The following is a 16,226-nucleotide window of genomic DNA, read 5'->3' on the forward strand; positions in this document are numbered from 1 at the left end:
TGGTTTATTGCTTTTCCAGTGTTTTAAGTTACAGCGTGTTGCTCGTAGGGTGTGTCAAATGCCTGCCCGTTAACCCTTCCTTTTCCCCTTCCCATTAGCTCAAAGAGCAGCGAGAGAGGGAGCGCAAGGCGAGGAAGGCAAAAGAAAACAGCGAGGAGGGCGGGGAGTTTGACGACCTCGTCTCGGCCTTGCGGTCCGGCGAAGTCTTTGACAAAGACCTGTCCAAACTCAAGCGCAACCGCAAGCGCATCACCAACCAGCTGGCGGATGGCAGCCGCGAGAGGCCGGTCACGAAACTCAACTTCTGAGCGCGCGTGTATATATATATATACATATATCTATATATGTATATATATATTTCAGAAGAAAACTCTAAACCAACCAACAGTCGTCTTGGAGGACCCCAAGTCTTTTTACCTTCTGCCTTGCCAGCCCATCAGTGGCCCTCCCTCCCTCATCTCGTCCTGCCTGTGCATGAATGTTTTCAATGGGAGCATGAGCGCAGGTGCGCTGCGCCCAGAGTCTGGTGGTGCGGCTGGGATTCGGAACTGTGTGCATGCGCGAGCGCGGGCGTCAACATGCACAGGCACCGCTGCCTGGATGAGTTCTCCCTTTTCTATCAGTTGCGGGAGGCGTGGGGGAGGGGCGAGCGTCGCCGCAAAAAGTAGCTTTCATGCTGTCTAAGTACAAGTGTCGGCGATCGAGAGAGAAAGAGAGGGGGAGGCGAAAACATCCCCCCCCCAAACCACGGAAATGAGAGAGGCTGGTGGGCGATACCACTTGGGTCCGTTCTGGGGGGTCCTTTTATTTTGGGGTGGGGGGAAACAGCTTGGAGTTAAGAGGGGGGAAGAAGTGCTGCTATTGTGCTACTTTAGCACAAGGGTGTTTTGACATGGACAGGCCAGCCGCGGAAACCTGTTGCCAGTGAGGCTGCAGGTGGCGGGAGACGTCCATTAGAAACAGCTCTTGTTCAGTCTGAACGTAGCATTGTTGGGGGAAAGCCGAGATTATTATTTTTTGTTTCTGTTTTCACTCAGAACTTGAACATCCCTTGTGGCCGTTGTGCCAGCTCCTTTGTGTTCCGTAACCCCCATTTTTTTGGGGGGGACACGGGGAGTCATGCTTCTGTTCCTTTCGAACAAGACGCACCTCTCTCTTTGGGAGCCTTCAGGGAACCAGCTGAAGGCGACCCAAAGAATTTTCTCATTGCTGTAACGACACCGATGTAGAATTCACTCTTGTGTGGGTTTTTTTTTGCCTGAGACCAGATGGTGGGGTGGGGGTGGGGATTTGGGGGAGGGGGCTGGGTCTCTTCTTAACTTTTCGTTTTAACAGAAGAAAGCGTCTGTGTATTCATTATCGCCCGTTTCCCATTCCCCGTCCCGACAGGACAAACTGTATTCTCTGTAAACGTCGCTCAGAATTGGCTCTGTTCAGGCCAGTTTCGCTGTAACGCACCCGGCCGATGCAGGATAACTCCAGGAGCGCCTTGGGCGTAATGTGCAAACTTTGGCCCCTATCCAGAAGAGCCTTTCCTGTGCATGGCAAAGGTTGGCTAATGAACTCTCGAGTATTCATAGCTGGGCTTTCCATTATGTAGCCTGCCCCCCTTCTCCTTTCCCCATCAGACAGACTGCCCTCTCAAGGCTGCCTCTGTTTACAGATCTGTGCCAGAATGACGAGCATGGATCTTGGAAGGGCAACCATGCTTGCCGGGGGCATTGCTCCAGGGTTTCCCTTTCCCTCGAAAGAGGTTAGTGGGGAGTGGCTTCTCTAAAGGTTTCTGCAAAGAAGGGGTCTGGGAGATGTTAGGGACCTAATGTATAGCGCAAGGGTAGCAGGAAAAAGGCCGCGAAAATTCTTGTTTCTTGCAAACGGGCTTTGCTGTTCATAGTGTTTTCCTCCTTGCAGATTTGTAAGAAATTTGTCAAGTTGTCAATCCGAAATCTCCTTAAACCCAGATTGCTCAGGGAGTAATTAATAATTTAAAAACGAAACAGTAATGCAAAATATAAAAATAAATAAATTGGAAAAGTTAAAAAAAAAAAAGCCAATCTTATAGCGTGGCTTAATATCCTTAAATTATAGAGAATATAGAGGACTGTTACTTTCTTTCTTTTTTGCTTTTATTTATTTGCGGGTTTTTCTCTTAAGTGATTTTTATACCATCCACATCGTGATCCAAAACCGAACGGGGATTTTTGTGTGTTGTTGATGTTGCCGTTGTTGTTGTTGTTTTCTCTTCTTTCCTGTGGAGGTTTTGAGTTGTGTTTTTTTCTGTTGCACTAGATAGCTGATGCTGTTTGAGACAGGTTTTTAATTGATTTGTTTTGCTTTGCTATTGTAAAGGATGTTAACTGGAGGGGGGCCGGGGGAGGCGTTCTCTGCCCCCACCCCTTCCCCCAGTTGTGTACTGTACAGCAAATGTGCGGATTTATATAGAAACGAGTTTGTACAAAATGCAGTTCCTGTTGCCCGGAATCCCCGAATCCCGATGCAACACGAAAGCTGTGAAGATCACACCAGCGAGAGCTGTGAAAGAGCTCTCTGTGTGTACGTGAGGATAAGGGTGATCCCTTGCCTCTTTCCCCCTTGTTCTTACGATTTAGTTTTTCTTCATCGCAACTTTTTCGAAGGACCCACGTGTACTGATGGCTCTTCAAGTAGCTTGTCAACGGTAAGAATGCAAACGTCCGATACTCTGGAGCTCTGCAGAGTGCGAGGCGTGCGAGGGCAGCACTTTGCTTGAAAAGTAAAATAAAAACCAAGTTGTTCATTACTGTTACTTAAACTAAAGTGCCTCTATTTTATATATATTTTTATTTGTAGCTGGGAGAAAATTTGGTCGGATATGGTATTGTTAGGGAGTTGACTTTCAAAATGGAGGGTGGGAGAGAGTTCAGACTGGTCAAAAGGTTGCGTTAAAATGATTTGAGATTGGGTGGGGGGGAGAGAAAAACAATGCAGCGTGCTTTGGAATAGGAAAGTGCAGAAAGGGTGCCGTCGCTCACAAGGTTCAGTCTGGTCAAGGGATCTGCCCTGCATCTTTAACAGATTTAGAGGGGCATCTAAAAATTCATCAGGTTCTTGATCTGCAGGATAAGTCCTGGGGAAAGGAAGGTGCCTTTTTTTCAGTGGCGTAGCGTGGATTGCCAGTGCCTGGGGCCACACGGAGGGGTGGGAGGGCAGGAAAAGGATGGAGTGCGCTTGCACATTCAACTGCGCAATGGCATCCGCGTCACCCAGCCACAGAAAAGAAGATTTGTTCCATTATCTGGAGAGGTCACTTCCTGGTTTGCGTGAAGAAGCCGAGCCCTGTGACAAAAGCACACCGTTGTATTGAGGCAGCACCGGGTGTTGAAATTTTGCGCCTGGAGCAACCACCCCTGTGGGGGCTCCCCACGCTATGCCACTGCTTTTTTTTTAACCTCTAGGACAACGGGATATTTCATTGGAGGAAGCAGGTTGTGCGGAACACCTTTGAGCAACAACCATGTGTCCCAGCACAAACCACCATGATGGACTTGAGACATCCTGCAGTTGTTTGTTGCATTCTGAGAATCAAGACCCCCAATCTACTATTTCTGATTCTCCCAGTGGGCTCATCCATAAGTGCATCAAACGCTGGAAAACCCAGCATTCCCCACTTCTGCCACGGGGGAGGGGGCGCTTTGTGCAGTCTGCAACTGTGCCCCCCGCCTACATACTGCAAAACGGCTTCCTGTAGCTGAACTTCAAACTTCTGATTGGAATAAGAATTGCCTCGTGCTAGCTTTCTTTGGGAGGGAGTTCAGTTGGGTCTGGCTCAATCGAAAGGAAAGTGCAAGGAAGCAATTTTGCCAAGTGCCTCCACCATTACACAAGCTGTTTCGCCATCCCACTGGAAGCGAGGTCATTGGGGATGTGGCCACAGAAATGGGTCATGCAAAGTGACTGTTGTGTCCCGAGCCTGTTCAGTCCAGTTGAGGATGAAGTCTGTGCCCTAAAGGAAGCTGTGTCGGTCTTGACATTGGTTTTGAAAGCTCGCCCATAGTGGTTGCAGCTGCTAGTACCACGTTCCTATTTAGGCTCAGAGTAGACCTGGGCTTGGTAGTCGAATCCATCACGATGACCCGTTGCAAAGTTGGGACTGTGAAGCCCTCTGGCATTTATTGCATTAAAAGCCAGCCTTTCAGCTGGATATTGACGGACTCTTGTCTGCACTGTACAAAACATTGAAAGGTGAGTTTGTGTCTGTTACGCAGCCTGGGTTGCTGGATCTTCCGGGATTTCCAGGGATCCACGCTGAACTGATTGCAGATCGGGGGAAGCAAGGGCACCGGTGGGAAATATTTCCTTGTGCTTCCAAAACCATTCTTGCTTTGCAACAAGCCTTGCTTGTTGGGCTACACTTGCCATTTCTCATTTCCTAAACCATCTGCGTGCGGATAAAAATTCCATGTGCCATTTGTTGCAAACTTACATGTAGACTGGTGCTGGTGGACGTAGCCACTCTTGTGTTCTTGTTTTTCGTTTTATTTCCTCTCTGTGTCTCTCTCCTGGGTGTGTCATTCTAAAGATTTTTTTTCCCAATTCATGCCAAAAAAAGAAAAGAGACAAAAAAGTGATAGTTTGTAAACTGAAGTATACTAATGTAGCTTAGTGGTAGCAAACTGTTTAGTGATTCCTAGGTGCAAGGATGTTTTTTAGCTAGCAGGAAATGCTGTGTATGTTATGAGACTGTACATTTTTCTTAAAAAAAAGAAGACGGCAATATGCAATAAAGAGTGTACATAACAATATGTGCGTGGAGACTTATTTCTGGAGTGTATGGTTAAAATTTATAATTGTTGTTTAGTCGTGTCCGACTAAACCCCATGGGCCAGAACACGCCAGGCACTCCTGTCTTCCACTGCCTCCTGCAGCTTGGTTAAACTTGGGGAATAAATGTTGTTGAACTACGACTCCCAACAGCCCCAGGCAGCCTGGCCAATGGGCAGGGATCATGAGAACATCTGGATGGCCACAGGCTCTGCCCCTCCCATTCTAGGGAAGAGCGTGTCTTGAGAAAATTCCCAGTGGTTAGTGAAAATTAGGGAGATAAGGCATAATCCCATGACTGTTCTCGTGTGGAAAGAAGCATTTGGGACCATTTAGTCCAAGTGTCATGGAATGGACACAGAGGAATGGTGGGAGGAACCAGCTGGGGAACCCCCAGGGGAAAAAGGCTCAGAGCCAGGGAAGTTGTGATGGGACAATGATGAGTGGTCAGAGGGAGAAGAGAGAGAAGACTAGGAAGAGGAGGTGTCAGAAGCTGAACAGGTAACAGGTCTTAGTGAGCTCAGAGAGTCTGTGGCAGAGGACGGTACAGACGCAGAGGCTAGAAAGAAAGGAGAGTGGCAGAGATGAGGCAGGCTGGTGAAGAGGCATAGGTGTCTCCCCCTCCTGCTGCGACAAGCTCCCTTCCTCCAACTCCCAGATCCAGAAGAGGCATGAAAAGAGCGGAGGATAAGTTAACTTCATGCAGGTGCAGTCTCAGATTGCGTTGGGAAAGCCTCAAGGAGTAGAGGACTTAGGCAGTTGTGGGAAGTCAGGGACCTTCAGTCTCCACAGCTGCTTCATAGGGGCAAGACCTACTGAAGAAGAATGGTTGTTCTCATGAGGACTGCCACTCGTATGCAGACCTTCTTCTAATAGAGAGTTAACTCCACTTCATTTGATTTACTGCTGGCTCATTCCCAGCACATCTTCAGTACACGTGTGTGAGCATCCTTCCCTTACAAAGGTAAAATGCTTGTGGATGCTCATCTGTCATGGATGCTTTGGTTGAGATTCCTGCATTTCAGGGCTTTGGACTAGATCACCCTCAGAGTCCCTTCCAACTCTCTGATTGCCAGTCCCACAATGGGTCGCGCTCTCTCTCTCTCTCTCTCTCACACACACACACACACAAATATAAATATAAACAGGAGCAGATGATACATCACTATACCACAGGTGAACTAACAATCATAACTGCCCTCCAACCCAATCTGGATCCATCTGCCCAGCATTTAAGCTGAGTCATCCAACATTATGCTGAGTAAACTAGCAGCCCACAAACGGCTGGGCAAATTGGTACACCGCGTGTCAGCACTGAGAAGAAAATGCATTGCCTCTCGGCCATACCTTGAGGGCATTCCACAAACAATGCCACCCACCACCAAGTATTTTACACAGCAATCACCGTTGTGTGGAAAAAATAAGTGAGGATGTAAAGTGTGAGTTGCCAACCTTTGATGAACCAATGGGCAAAGTTGGAGGTTTGCGAAAGTACTATGTCTGCCATGATGGTGTGGCAGGAGGGCCTCCATGTTGGAGAGGCTGTGTCAGTGCAAACAGAAACTAAGCTGGAACACCAAACAGTATCTCACGCACTGTGAAATTACGAGGGGGTTGTGACTTGATGTCAGGGACCGTGCTGAGGAGGGCTGCACTGAGGAATGGTGGGAGCCTCCCCGTGATCCTGATCCTGATTCTTCCCAGGAGCAGGAGGACAGCATAGATTTTGAACAGTGGTTTGCAGAGGGGCATAGTTCAGAAGGCAGAAGCTGGGAAATATTGGATGGGGAACAGCCAGCAGAAGAAACGCTGGAAGAGAGTGAGTTAAAAGATTCACAATCTCTGGATAGCATTCACCCCCCTTCTCCAAAGTCACAGAGAGCTCAGAAAGTCTCAGAACAGAAAGTGCAGAATGCTCAGATTACAAGACGTAGGAGTGACGTAGATTAATAGGGACGGGGGGGGTGGCCCTTAATTGGGAGCACCGCCATTCTGGGTTGACGCTTTATTTTGCCCTTTGCTGTGTTTATTAAAGAAACCAACTGGTAAGAATTCCTTTCATTTGATCTGCTCATTTACGGCCACAGGGGAGGAAACCGATTCCCCGAAGCCTGACACCTGAGACCTTTTCACAGACGCCACAGGAGGTATTGGCGAAGCCACTGGTGCCCACAGATGCCATGTTGGCAACCCCTGAAAAATCTGAATGTGTGGCTTACATTCTTAACCACCTGTGCTTGTATGTGGCCACGTCAGGAGGGCTCAACAAAATGGTGCATCCAGCCCCAGAGGCTTAGCTGCTGCTGAAGATGAATTGCCCATGAAAGAGAACCTGTGTGAAATTGCCCTGCACGTTTCAGGACAGCTGCAGATGGTTTCAGGCAGGCAAAACCTGCCTATGATAGGAGCTTTCTAAAGTACTCCTGGAAAGCTTGCAGCAGGCTTAGGTGACGTCTTCTCCCAGCTGCGGCCTGATCAGATTTTTATGTCTTCCGCCGGAAGCTTGCATTGTAAAGCTAACCAGTTTAAGATGTCTTCTTTATTTTCCCTTCCGCCCCTCTGTGACCCTGCACACAGTCGCACTGCGAGGGCTGCTAATTTGATTCAGCCCCTGGATCGTCTCACGGGAACCTATATTTGCTGGGGGGGGGGTAGTATGTTGCTGGTTTGCAGGACGTGTGATCCCTGCGCAAACTGCTGTTGCAAGAGCCAGCTTGGTTGGCTTATTTCACAGGTCAGTTGGCAACCTTCTCCCATGCTTTGAGGCTGCATTTCACTCCAGTCCATGTCAATGAGCCAGGAACAATTTCCTCCTCCTCTTGAGTGTGCACATACGGGCACATCAAACGACTTGATCCCTGGGAACACAGGAAACTTCCATGCCCTGCCATTGGTCCAGGTAACTCATTCTTGTTTGCTGCAGGGCAGCTAGATCTGCTTGGAGAGAAAGATCCTCCTCTCCATGGGCCAAATTTGACAGGTGGGCAGAGCAATCAGCTACGGTGGCATTAGAAGCCATTGGGCTTGGGAACGGCTTTTATTTTCTCTTTGGCTTTGCAAGCAGCCACAATCTAATCTGTATGGCCATAAATTCATCATACGCAGCCCCTTCCAAATCTTCATCCCCAAGGCCCTTCCAGGAGAATTATTGTGTTTCTCCCAAGCGCAGACGCAGAAGAAGGTGTACATTAAAATAGGAGAGGATTTCCTCCACAACTTCCTTTAATTTCTCGGGAGAATCCTCTGTGTTGCTTGCAGAGCTTGGGAAGATTCCTTGACCACCCGCTTTCTTTTCCTCCTTTCTTTTTAAAAGAGACTAGTTTAATCAAGATTTCGCAGAGATTCCTCCTATTGCATGGAGTGAAAAGCAGCAGCTCCATCTACTGGTTCAAAGTCTCCTTCCTTCCGCACCTTCACCTGTGCCGCTTGCATCTTTCTGGCGGTTGCTACATCAGAGTCCTTTTAATAATACCGAACAGATAACTAACAAATCAGTGTGGGTCTCACTTTACAGATTAACATATGCAAAACAACAATACAACACACCACCCCAGAGTAAATTTAGACAGTGGAGTAAGTGGCAAAGTGACTGTGGGTGGAAGTAGCATTTTTTGGTTTTCTATGAGAAATGTTGTGGCTCAGTGATTAGGGCGTCTGCTTTAGGTTTTGCATGCAGACAGCTGCAGGTTCAAACCTTGGCATCTCCAGGTAGAGTTCCTTTCTGAAACCTTGGGCAGTCGCTGCCAGTCAGTGCAGACAATATTGAGCTAAAAGGCAACTTCTTGTGATTCTTGGAAGCAGAGCAAGTTGCTCAAAACAGGCAGGTGGTTGACTTCACATGTTATCCTAAGGCAGTTCATAGTATGAGAATTATTGTATGGGACAAAAATGGCAAACAGAGGAAAGACCAACAAATTTTAGGCAGCAGGTTATTTTAAAAAAGGACACTTTAATAGATCCTTGCTGGTCAGGCACCCAAAAACATTTGGGAAACTCCTGCAAAAAAAAAAAAAGGAGCAAAAGATTTGTGTTGTAGCCAACACTGCATGAGCAGTGGTCCAGCTCCAAGGGCCTTCTGGCAGTTCCCTCACTGCAGGAAGTGAAGTTACACAAGCAGAGGGCCTTCTCAGCAGTGGCACCCTCCCTGTGGAATGCCGTCCCATCACATGTCAAGGAGATAAATAACTATACACTGGTACCTTGGGTTACATACGCTTCAGATTACAAACTCTGCTAACCCAGAAATAGTACCTCGGGTTAAGAACTTTGCTTCAGGATGAGAACAGAAATTGTGCTCTGGCGGCGCAGCAGCAGCAGCAGCAGCAAGAGGCCCCATTAGCTAAAGTGGTGCTTCAGGTTAAGAACAGTTTCAGCTGAAGAACAGACCTCCGGAACGAATTAAGTACTTAACCCGAGGTACCACTGTACAACATTCTGAAGATATCTTAAGGCAGCCCTGTATTAGGTAGTTGTTAATGCTTGATATTTAGTTGTGTTTTTATATTATATTGGAAGTCACCCAGAGTGGCTGGGGCAACCCAGTCAAGATGGGCAGGGTGGAAATAATAAAGTATCATCATCATCATCATCATCCTAAATGTTTCCTTAATAGTGAGCATCAGGCAGGCATCAGGTATTTAGGTAGGTGCCTGCTTCAAACTCACGTGGGCTTTCCATGATAACTGATCCAGCCATGTTAATGTATAAATCTGATCTTCCAATTTATGGTGCATTTTGTATTTGTGTTATGGATACAAATTTGCTGCTTTAATGCTGCTTGCCCCCATGGTAGCAATGGTGGTACAGATATAGGTCAATAGTCTGCCATAGCAGCAAAAAAGGAAAAGAAAAGCTAATGCTATTCTAGGCTTCATAAACTGAAGTCTAGTACCCTGATCAGGGGAAGTAATAGTACCACTATATTCTGCCTTGGTCAGACCACAACTGGAATACTGTGTCCAGTTCTGGGCACCACAGCTTAAGAAAGATATTGACAAGCTGGAACATGTGCAGAGAAGAGCGACCAAGATGATCAAGGGTCTGGAAACCAAGCCTTCAAAGTTAGTTATGTTTAGCATGGAGAAGACGATATCTCTGAGAGGTGATCATAAAATAATAGAATTGGAAGGGGTTCCAAGGGTCATCTAGTCCAACCCCCTGCAATGAAGGAATCTCAGCTGAAGCATCCATGACAGATGGCCATCCAACCTGTTTAAAAACCTCCAAGGAAGGAGAGTCGACCACCTTATGAGGGACACCGTTCCACCAACAAACAGTTCTTACCGTCAGAAAGTTTTTCTTAATTGGAATCTCCTTTCTTGTAACTTGAAGCCATTGGTTTGAGTCCTAGCCTCCAGAGCAGGAGAAAACAAGCTTGCTCCCTCTTCCATGTGACAGCCATGTGAAGATGGCTCTCATATCTCCTCTCAGTCTCCTCTTTTCCTGGCTAAACATACCCAGCTCCTTCAAGCGCTCCTCATAAGGCTTAGTTTCCAGACCCTTGATCATCTTGGTTGCCCTCCTCTGCACATGTTCCAGCTTGTCAACATATGAGCCCCATCTTCAAATATCTGAAGAGTTGTCATATGGCGGATGGAGCAAGCTTGTTTTCTGCTGCTCCAGAGGGTAGGGCCTGAACCAAAGGCTTCAGATAACAAGGAGATTCCAACTAAATATTAGGAAGAACATTCTGATGGCAAAAGTTAAAAGGTAAAGGACCCCTGGATGGTTAAGTCCAGTCAAAGGGAACTGTGGGGTTGGGGTGGTCATCTCACTTCAGGCTAAGGGAGCCGGCGTTTGTCCACAGACAGCTTTCTAGGTCATGTGGCCAGCAGGACTAAACCGCTTCTGGCGCAATGGGACACCGTGACAGAAACCAGAGTGCACGGAAACGCTGTTTACCTACCCTCCACAACAGTAGCTAATTATCTACTCACCCTGGTATGCTTTTGAACTGCTAGGTTGGCAGGAGCTGGGACAGAGCAACAGAAGCTCACCCTGTCACAGGGATTCGAACCACTGACCAGCAAACCCAAGACACTCAGTGGTTTAGACCACAATGCCACCCGCTAGCACAACGCTTGTGTATACTAGCTTATTGCACAAACAAATAATCACATTGTTTAACCTACTTTTGCTTCTGCTTCCATCGACCACTGGTATATGTGGCCCCCAAAATCTTTTCCAGAAAGGAAAGTGGCCCCCAGGATGGAAAATGTTCCCTATTCCCTGCTGGAAGGAAATACTTTCTGCTCCTTTGCCGGGGGGGGGGCAGGACCCCCAAGCACCTGCTTTATTTCTTCTCTCGCGAAATAAGGTAACATCACACTTACAAAAGATGATATACACATAGAGGGTCTTTGTATTTGTAACAATTTCACACAGAGTAGGGCAAACAGTTCAGTTAAGGCCTCTGGGGAACACATGGAAATAACTTCTCCACCAGCTGTGTCCTTGGAGCCACGGCACTGGCAGAATGGATCATGGGCTTTGGAGTCCCAGCTTTCACCTGAACCACAGCCCCACACACCTAGGCTCACCTGGCCACAATACAGATCCGCCCCCTTCTTTTTAACCGCCCCCCAAATGTTCAGGGGGCGCAGCTGGGGCTTCTGCTTTTCTCCTAAGTGTGCTGAATATTGTGAGAGCCCTGCTGTTTGAGGCCAAGAGGCCAGCACTTGATTCTTATGGCTGCCAGACGGATGGCCACAGGAAGCTTGCAAGCAAGATCTGATTGCAACAGCACACTGCCCAGCTGCAATTCCCAGCAGCTGGCCTTTAGAGTCATACTGCCTCCAGCGGTGGCATGGGGACATAGAGCCATTGTAGCTAGCAGCCATGGATAGCCTCATCATCCATGGAAGGGGGGTGCAAAAGGTTCATGTTTTTTGTAGGGCAGTGGGGGTGATAAGCACTGAAACAGGTCAGCTGTGACGAGAATGGGACATCCTGCAAGTCACAAGTGACAACCTCACCTGCTAATGCAACAAGGACACCAGCAGAGCTGCCTGCCTCCACACCTAGTGCCTCTTGTGATTGCAAAAAAATGGGGGGTGTAGAGACTGGCACAACAGACCCCTAAGGAGCATCGTAGCAGCCCAAGGGGGAACCAGCCCCTTTGCAATGCTCTGCTTTCTGGTCTTTTTAATGTAAGATGTTTTAATGCGCCAAGTTGGGGGAGGCTGTGCTCAAACCTTCCACGCTTGCTATTCAAACAGCTTGGTGCTCTCTCTCACTGCTGCCGGGGTGGTGGTGTCTAGCCAGGTTTTTTGTCCCTGCTGATGCCTCCTGGGGGTCGCCCTTTAAGGTTCCCAGCCTATGTGTTTGTGTACACAAATGTGCATGGCGGGGCAGAGTCAAACGGGATCTTTGACCTGGGTGAAATAAAGCCTCGTTTCGCCCCTGCACACAAACACACACCCCTTTTCTCTCTTACCTCCATAATTTATTTTTTATACCCCGCCCAACTGGCTGGGTTTCCCCTGCCACTCTGGGGGGCTTCCAACAGAATATTAAACAGAATAAAACATCAAACATTTAAAACTTCCCTAAACACCTTAACACCCATCAAGGACCTGCCTCACCCAGGGAGAAGGACTTGATGAGGTGTCACAGCAAGGTCAGCGAGGGGCATAGTTTCCTGAGCGGGGGGGGGGGGGCAGGAGAGTCGCATGTGGCCCTCGGTTCCCTCAAGCAAACTCTGCTCACTTTCTGTCCCTTCAGCTCAGTGCTGGGCTCCTGATGAGGCTCAGCCAGTTTCTTACACACCTTTTAATTCCCATGTCCCAAGGACATGGAAAGAAGCAGCACCCACATCCCCTTTCTTGCAACAGCTGCAGCGATTTTACAGATCAGCCAAGGGAATAGTTGGCCTTGTCCAAGCTACCTCTCGTCCTGCTGCTTCTCCCACCTTCAAAAGCAATTTGGGCTTTCTCCAGATTGATGTTTGCACAGGCCCATACCTCGAAATCTGCTTGGACCCAAGTTTTTTAGGAACAGGGCAAGAGAAAGAGTGGATGAGCCCAGAGACTGATTGGGAAAGTCCTGGGTTTCAAAAAAAGACACAGGATTCACAGTGGCGCCTTTGATTCACAGCACATCCTTCCAGTCTCTGTAACAATGTTCCAGTTGTGATGATGAGGCTTCTGAGCCTTGGCTTTCTCAGCCTTGCCATTAGGCCAGTTCTGGTCCACCCCTGACAATGTTTCACAGGCTGGTATCGGCAGCGCCCGTTTTTCCTTGCTGCAAGCCGCCTTCGGAAGCAGTGTCTGGCCACCCATCCCGGCAGAAGAGCAGCGCCGGGTTCCTGCAGGCCCACACCCCCAATTCCCCTCCGCTGGCCGGGCTGGGGGAGGTGAGGGTGCTCCCCACGGTGCCTCCGCTCCCATGGCTGGCGTACCGCTCCGCCCGGCTCTTGCCCTCCAGGCGGCGGCCTTGGGTGGCAGCCAGCGCCACCGCAGCCACGTTGCCCCTCGTCCTGTACCCCCCTTCCCGGTTGCGCCCGAGCAGCATGGCAATGTTGGGGTTCCGGGCGGCGTAGATGAGGGGGTTGATGGCTCCGTTGGCCCAGGCCATCCAGCAGGCCACAGTGTCCACGGCGGGCGAGAAGGAGATGTGCCCCATGGCGGCAGCCAGGCCCAGGACGCAGTAGGGCCCCCAGCAGCAGATGATGGAGACGATCATGATGAGGACCGTGGTGGCTGTCCGCATCTCGCCGTAGTAGCGCAGCAGGTGCCCGTAGGTGGTGAGGGGGCGCACCCTGCTTTCCGAGCGCCGAACTGCGCGGCAGATGTTGTAGTGGCAGAAGCACATGAGGGCGAAGGGCAGCAGGTAGCACAGGACGATCAGTGCAGCGCCGTAGGGGGGCCCCAGGCGCGAGGACCCCCAGGGCAGGGCATACATGCAGTGGTAGGCCTCGGGCCCCGCTTCCTCCTCCTCTTCCTCGTCTTCCCTCCGGCCCAGCAGGTACCAGGGCCCCGAGAAGCCCAGCGCGGCCAGCCAGACGGCGGCCAGGAGCTGCGCGGCCCTCCGACGGCCCATTTTGCGCCTGGGCTGGCGCACGATGGCGCAGTAGCGGTCGAAGGAGAGCAGCGCCATGGTGAGCGTGGCGGCGATGCCCAGGCCGGCGTGCGCGGCGGCGCTCGCCAGGCAGAGGCGCGGCCCGAAGAGCCAAGCCCCGTGGGGGCGCCCGCTGAGCAGGCTGGCCAAGGCGGGCGGCAGGCACAGCGCGGCGCCCAGCAGCTCCGACAGCGACAGCGACAGCACGAAGGCGTTGGTGACCGTGCGCAGAGGCCGGTGCCGCGCGATCACCACCACCACGGCGCCGTTGCCCAGCGCCGACAGCGCGAAGATCAGCAGCAGCAGCAGCGCCTGCGACGCCAGCGACGCCCCGGACCAGCCCCACGCCGCGTCCGCCTCCGACGGGGCCTCCGGCACAGGCACCTGGCCGCCGCTCTCATTGCGCCCCTGCGCCGAGCCGTTGATCAGGAGCAGCAGCGCGGATCCCTCCATGGCCAGGCGCCTTCCCGGCCCCGAGAGGGAGACCGGCGGCTCCGTGGAGCGGGAGAGGCGCGCTCCGGCCGGCCCGAGGTCCCGGGGGTGACTTAAGGCGCACTTGGAGAGCCCCGGGCGCAAAGCTCCATCTGGGGACTCTGCCCTCTGCTCCTCACCCGCGCGTCTGGTCGGGCCACCGGCGCGAAAGGCAGCTGGAGGCGCCGGCCTTTGGGATCGTTGCCCGGCCTCCTCGTCGGAGGGGAAGGGTGCGCCTGGCTCCTTGGGTGGCGCAGCCTCCGCTTGCCGCAGAGGCGCGGGATTGCTTCGGCGCTCGCTGCGCGCCCGGCACATCTCTCGCTCTCTGCCGCGTGGCAGAGAAACCTTCGGGGGCTCGGGGAGTCGCTGACGTCTCCGCAGTCGGTTGCCCCGGGAAACCACGATGGCGCACACGCCGGAGAAGCAGGCAGCCGCGACGACCCCATTCTCTCCCCCGCCCGCCCCAAACGCCCTTCTAGCCCCTTCTTTTCTTCCGAAAAAGGACAAGCCGCCGTGCGGACGGGTCCATGCATTTCTTCCTGGACGGCTGCCTCCTTCATGAGCTTCTTCTCGACAGCGCAGCTTCTCGCCCGTTGCGGCATCTTTTTGGATTTCTGCGCGTCGCGAGGGAAGGGGCGTTTGCTGTGCCAGGCAAGCGCGCAGGGATCAAGTGTGCAGATCCTTGCGGATGGGCGAGAAAGGAGACGTTTGTAAGATCGGGCAGCAGGCAGGGCAGAGATTTTAAAGGGCTCCTGCGCTGTTTCGAGTTGCCACCTGTTAGAGGCTCAAGAATACAAACAGCGCCCGACACCCGGAAAAGGAGGGAAGCCTCGGAATCAGGTTCCCTCTCTGCTAGGAAAAGAATTCTTTCTTGCAGACCTTGGAGAAAGGTGACGCACAAAAACTAGATGGAGCAAGGCCACTGATTCATCCAAGTCAGCAGAAGCAGCTTTTTCACTCCCTTGGATAACCATGTCAATAACCATGTCAAGTGAGGGGTGGGGGCAGACCAAGGGATGCGATTCCTAACTTTTGTTCGGAATCTAACGAATAGCATTCGTTCAGTAGGCTAGGCCAAGTCCAGCCACATACTGTACATCCAGAGGTCTTAATGCACGCACACTCATTTCTTTGTCTAGGAAAGTTCAGTCTACAGCAACCCAAAAAGCACTTGAGGGGTGCAGTCTGGGGAGAGGATGGAGGCTGCCAACAGTCCCAATGGCGAGATACAGAGGAGTGAAGGGACATATTTTGGCCTCCAGGCCTGGGGTTCACCACTGCTGCTGCACAGTCTCCACTCAGCCCTGGGTGACCAAATGCAGCATTTTGTGAAGAGGCAAGTTAAAGCAGTGCAGTTTTTTTCTTACCGTTGCACAACTGGAGCTGCCAGTCTCCATGTGCAGTTTGCCAGGGCCCCCCATTTTTCCACGCAGACAATAGTTAGAATGATGGGAGCTGCAGTTCAGCAACAGCAGCAGGTTCCCCACTCCTGTTCTAAGCCAAACAGTCCCTCAACTTTTACTTGCCATGGCACACAGCTCAGAAATGCAATGATGGTCATCATAAGGACATGTGGCTGAGCAGGTTTGCTATTAATTAAACAGGGCTCTGAGGTCAATGAAACTATTCCAGCACTTTGGGTACAAAGGATTTTCTCAAACTGAAGCCTTCAAAGTGTTCTGAATAATTCATGCAACCCACACTTGGGAAGATGCTATCCTGATATGAAGTATCAAACTGCAATGATAGAGGTGTATGTCTCAGCTGTTCCTTCTTAAACAGGTTTTTGGGGATATTCAGAGAAACATGCAAAAATCTATTTAACCAGACATACAGCAGGACACCCTAGGTAAGAATGGCTGCATCATACTATTTTCAAACCAAACTATTTTTGTCTC

At 50.7% G+C, this 16,226-nt stretch overlaps 3 protein-coding genes across 4 annotated transcripts in view; 2 read left to right on the plus strand and 1 right to left on the minus strand.

The window, feature by feature from the left end:
- DAAM1 (dishevelled associated activator of morphogenesis 1) overlaps window positions 1–4,779 on the plus strand; it is a 184,461-nt gene extending 179,682 nt beyond the window's left edge. For both annotated transcript variants that reach the window (XM_081191534.1, XM_081191535.1), the window contains one exon: window positions 99–4,779. In XM_081191534.1, coding sequence (XP_081047660.1) covers window positions 99–308 — 210 coding nt within the window. In that variant the 3' untranslated portion in view covers window positions 309–4,779. The remainder of the gene's footprint in view (window positions 1–98) is intronic.
- JKAMP (JNK1/MAPK8 associated membrane protein) overlaps window positions 1–16,226 on the plus strand; it is a 53,299-nt gene that overhangs the window by 19,354 nt on the left and 17,719 nt on the right. The window lies entirely within an intron of this gene.
- On the minus strand, window positions 12,724–16,131 carry GPR135 (G protein-coupled receptor 135). The gene has a single exon (XM_081192908.1). It carries the CDS (start codon window positions 14,641–14,643, stop codon window positions 13,006–13,008), a length of 1,638 nt encoding a protein of 545 aa, XP_081049034.1. The 5' UTR covers window positions 14,644–16,131; the 3' UTR covers window positions 12,724–13,005.

Source organism: Podarcis bocagei, assembly GCF_964188305.1.
Source record: "Podarcis bocagei genome assembly, chromosome: 1".
NCBI classification, from domain to species: domain Eukaryota; kingdom Metazoa; phylum Chordata; class Lepidosauria; order Squamata; family Lacertidae; genus Podarcis; species Podarcis bocagei.

Bases quoted from the DNA above. Each gene is read 5' to 3' on its own strand.
- GPR135 (XM_081192908.1), bottom strand. From the start codon at position 14,643: ATGTGCCGGGCGCGCAGCGAGCGCCGAAGCAATCCCGCGCCTCTGCGG.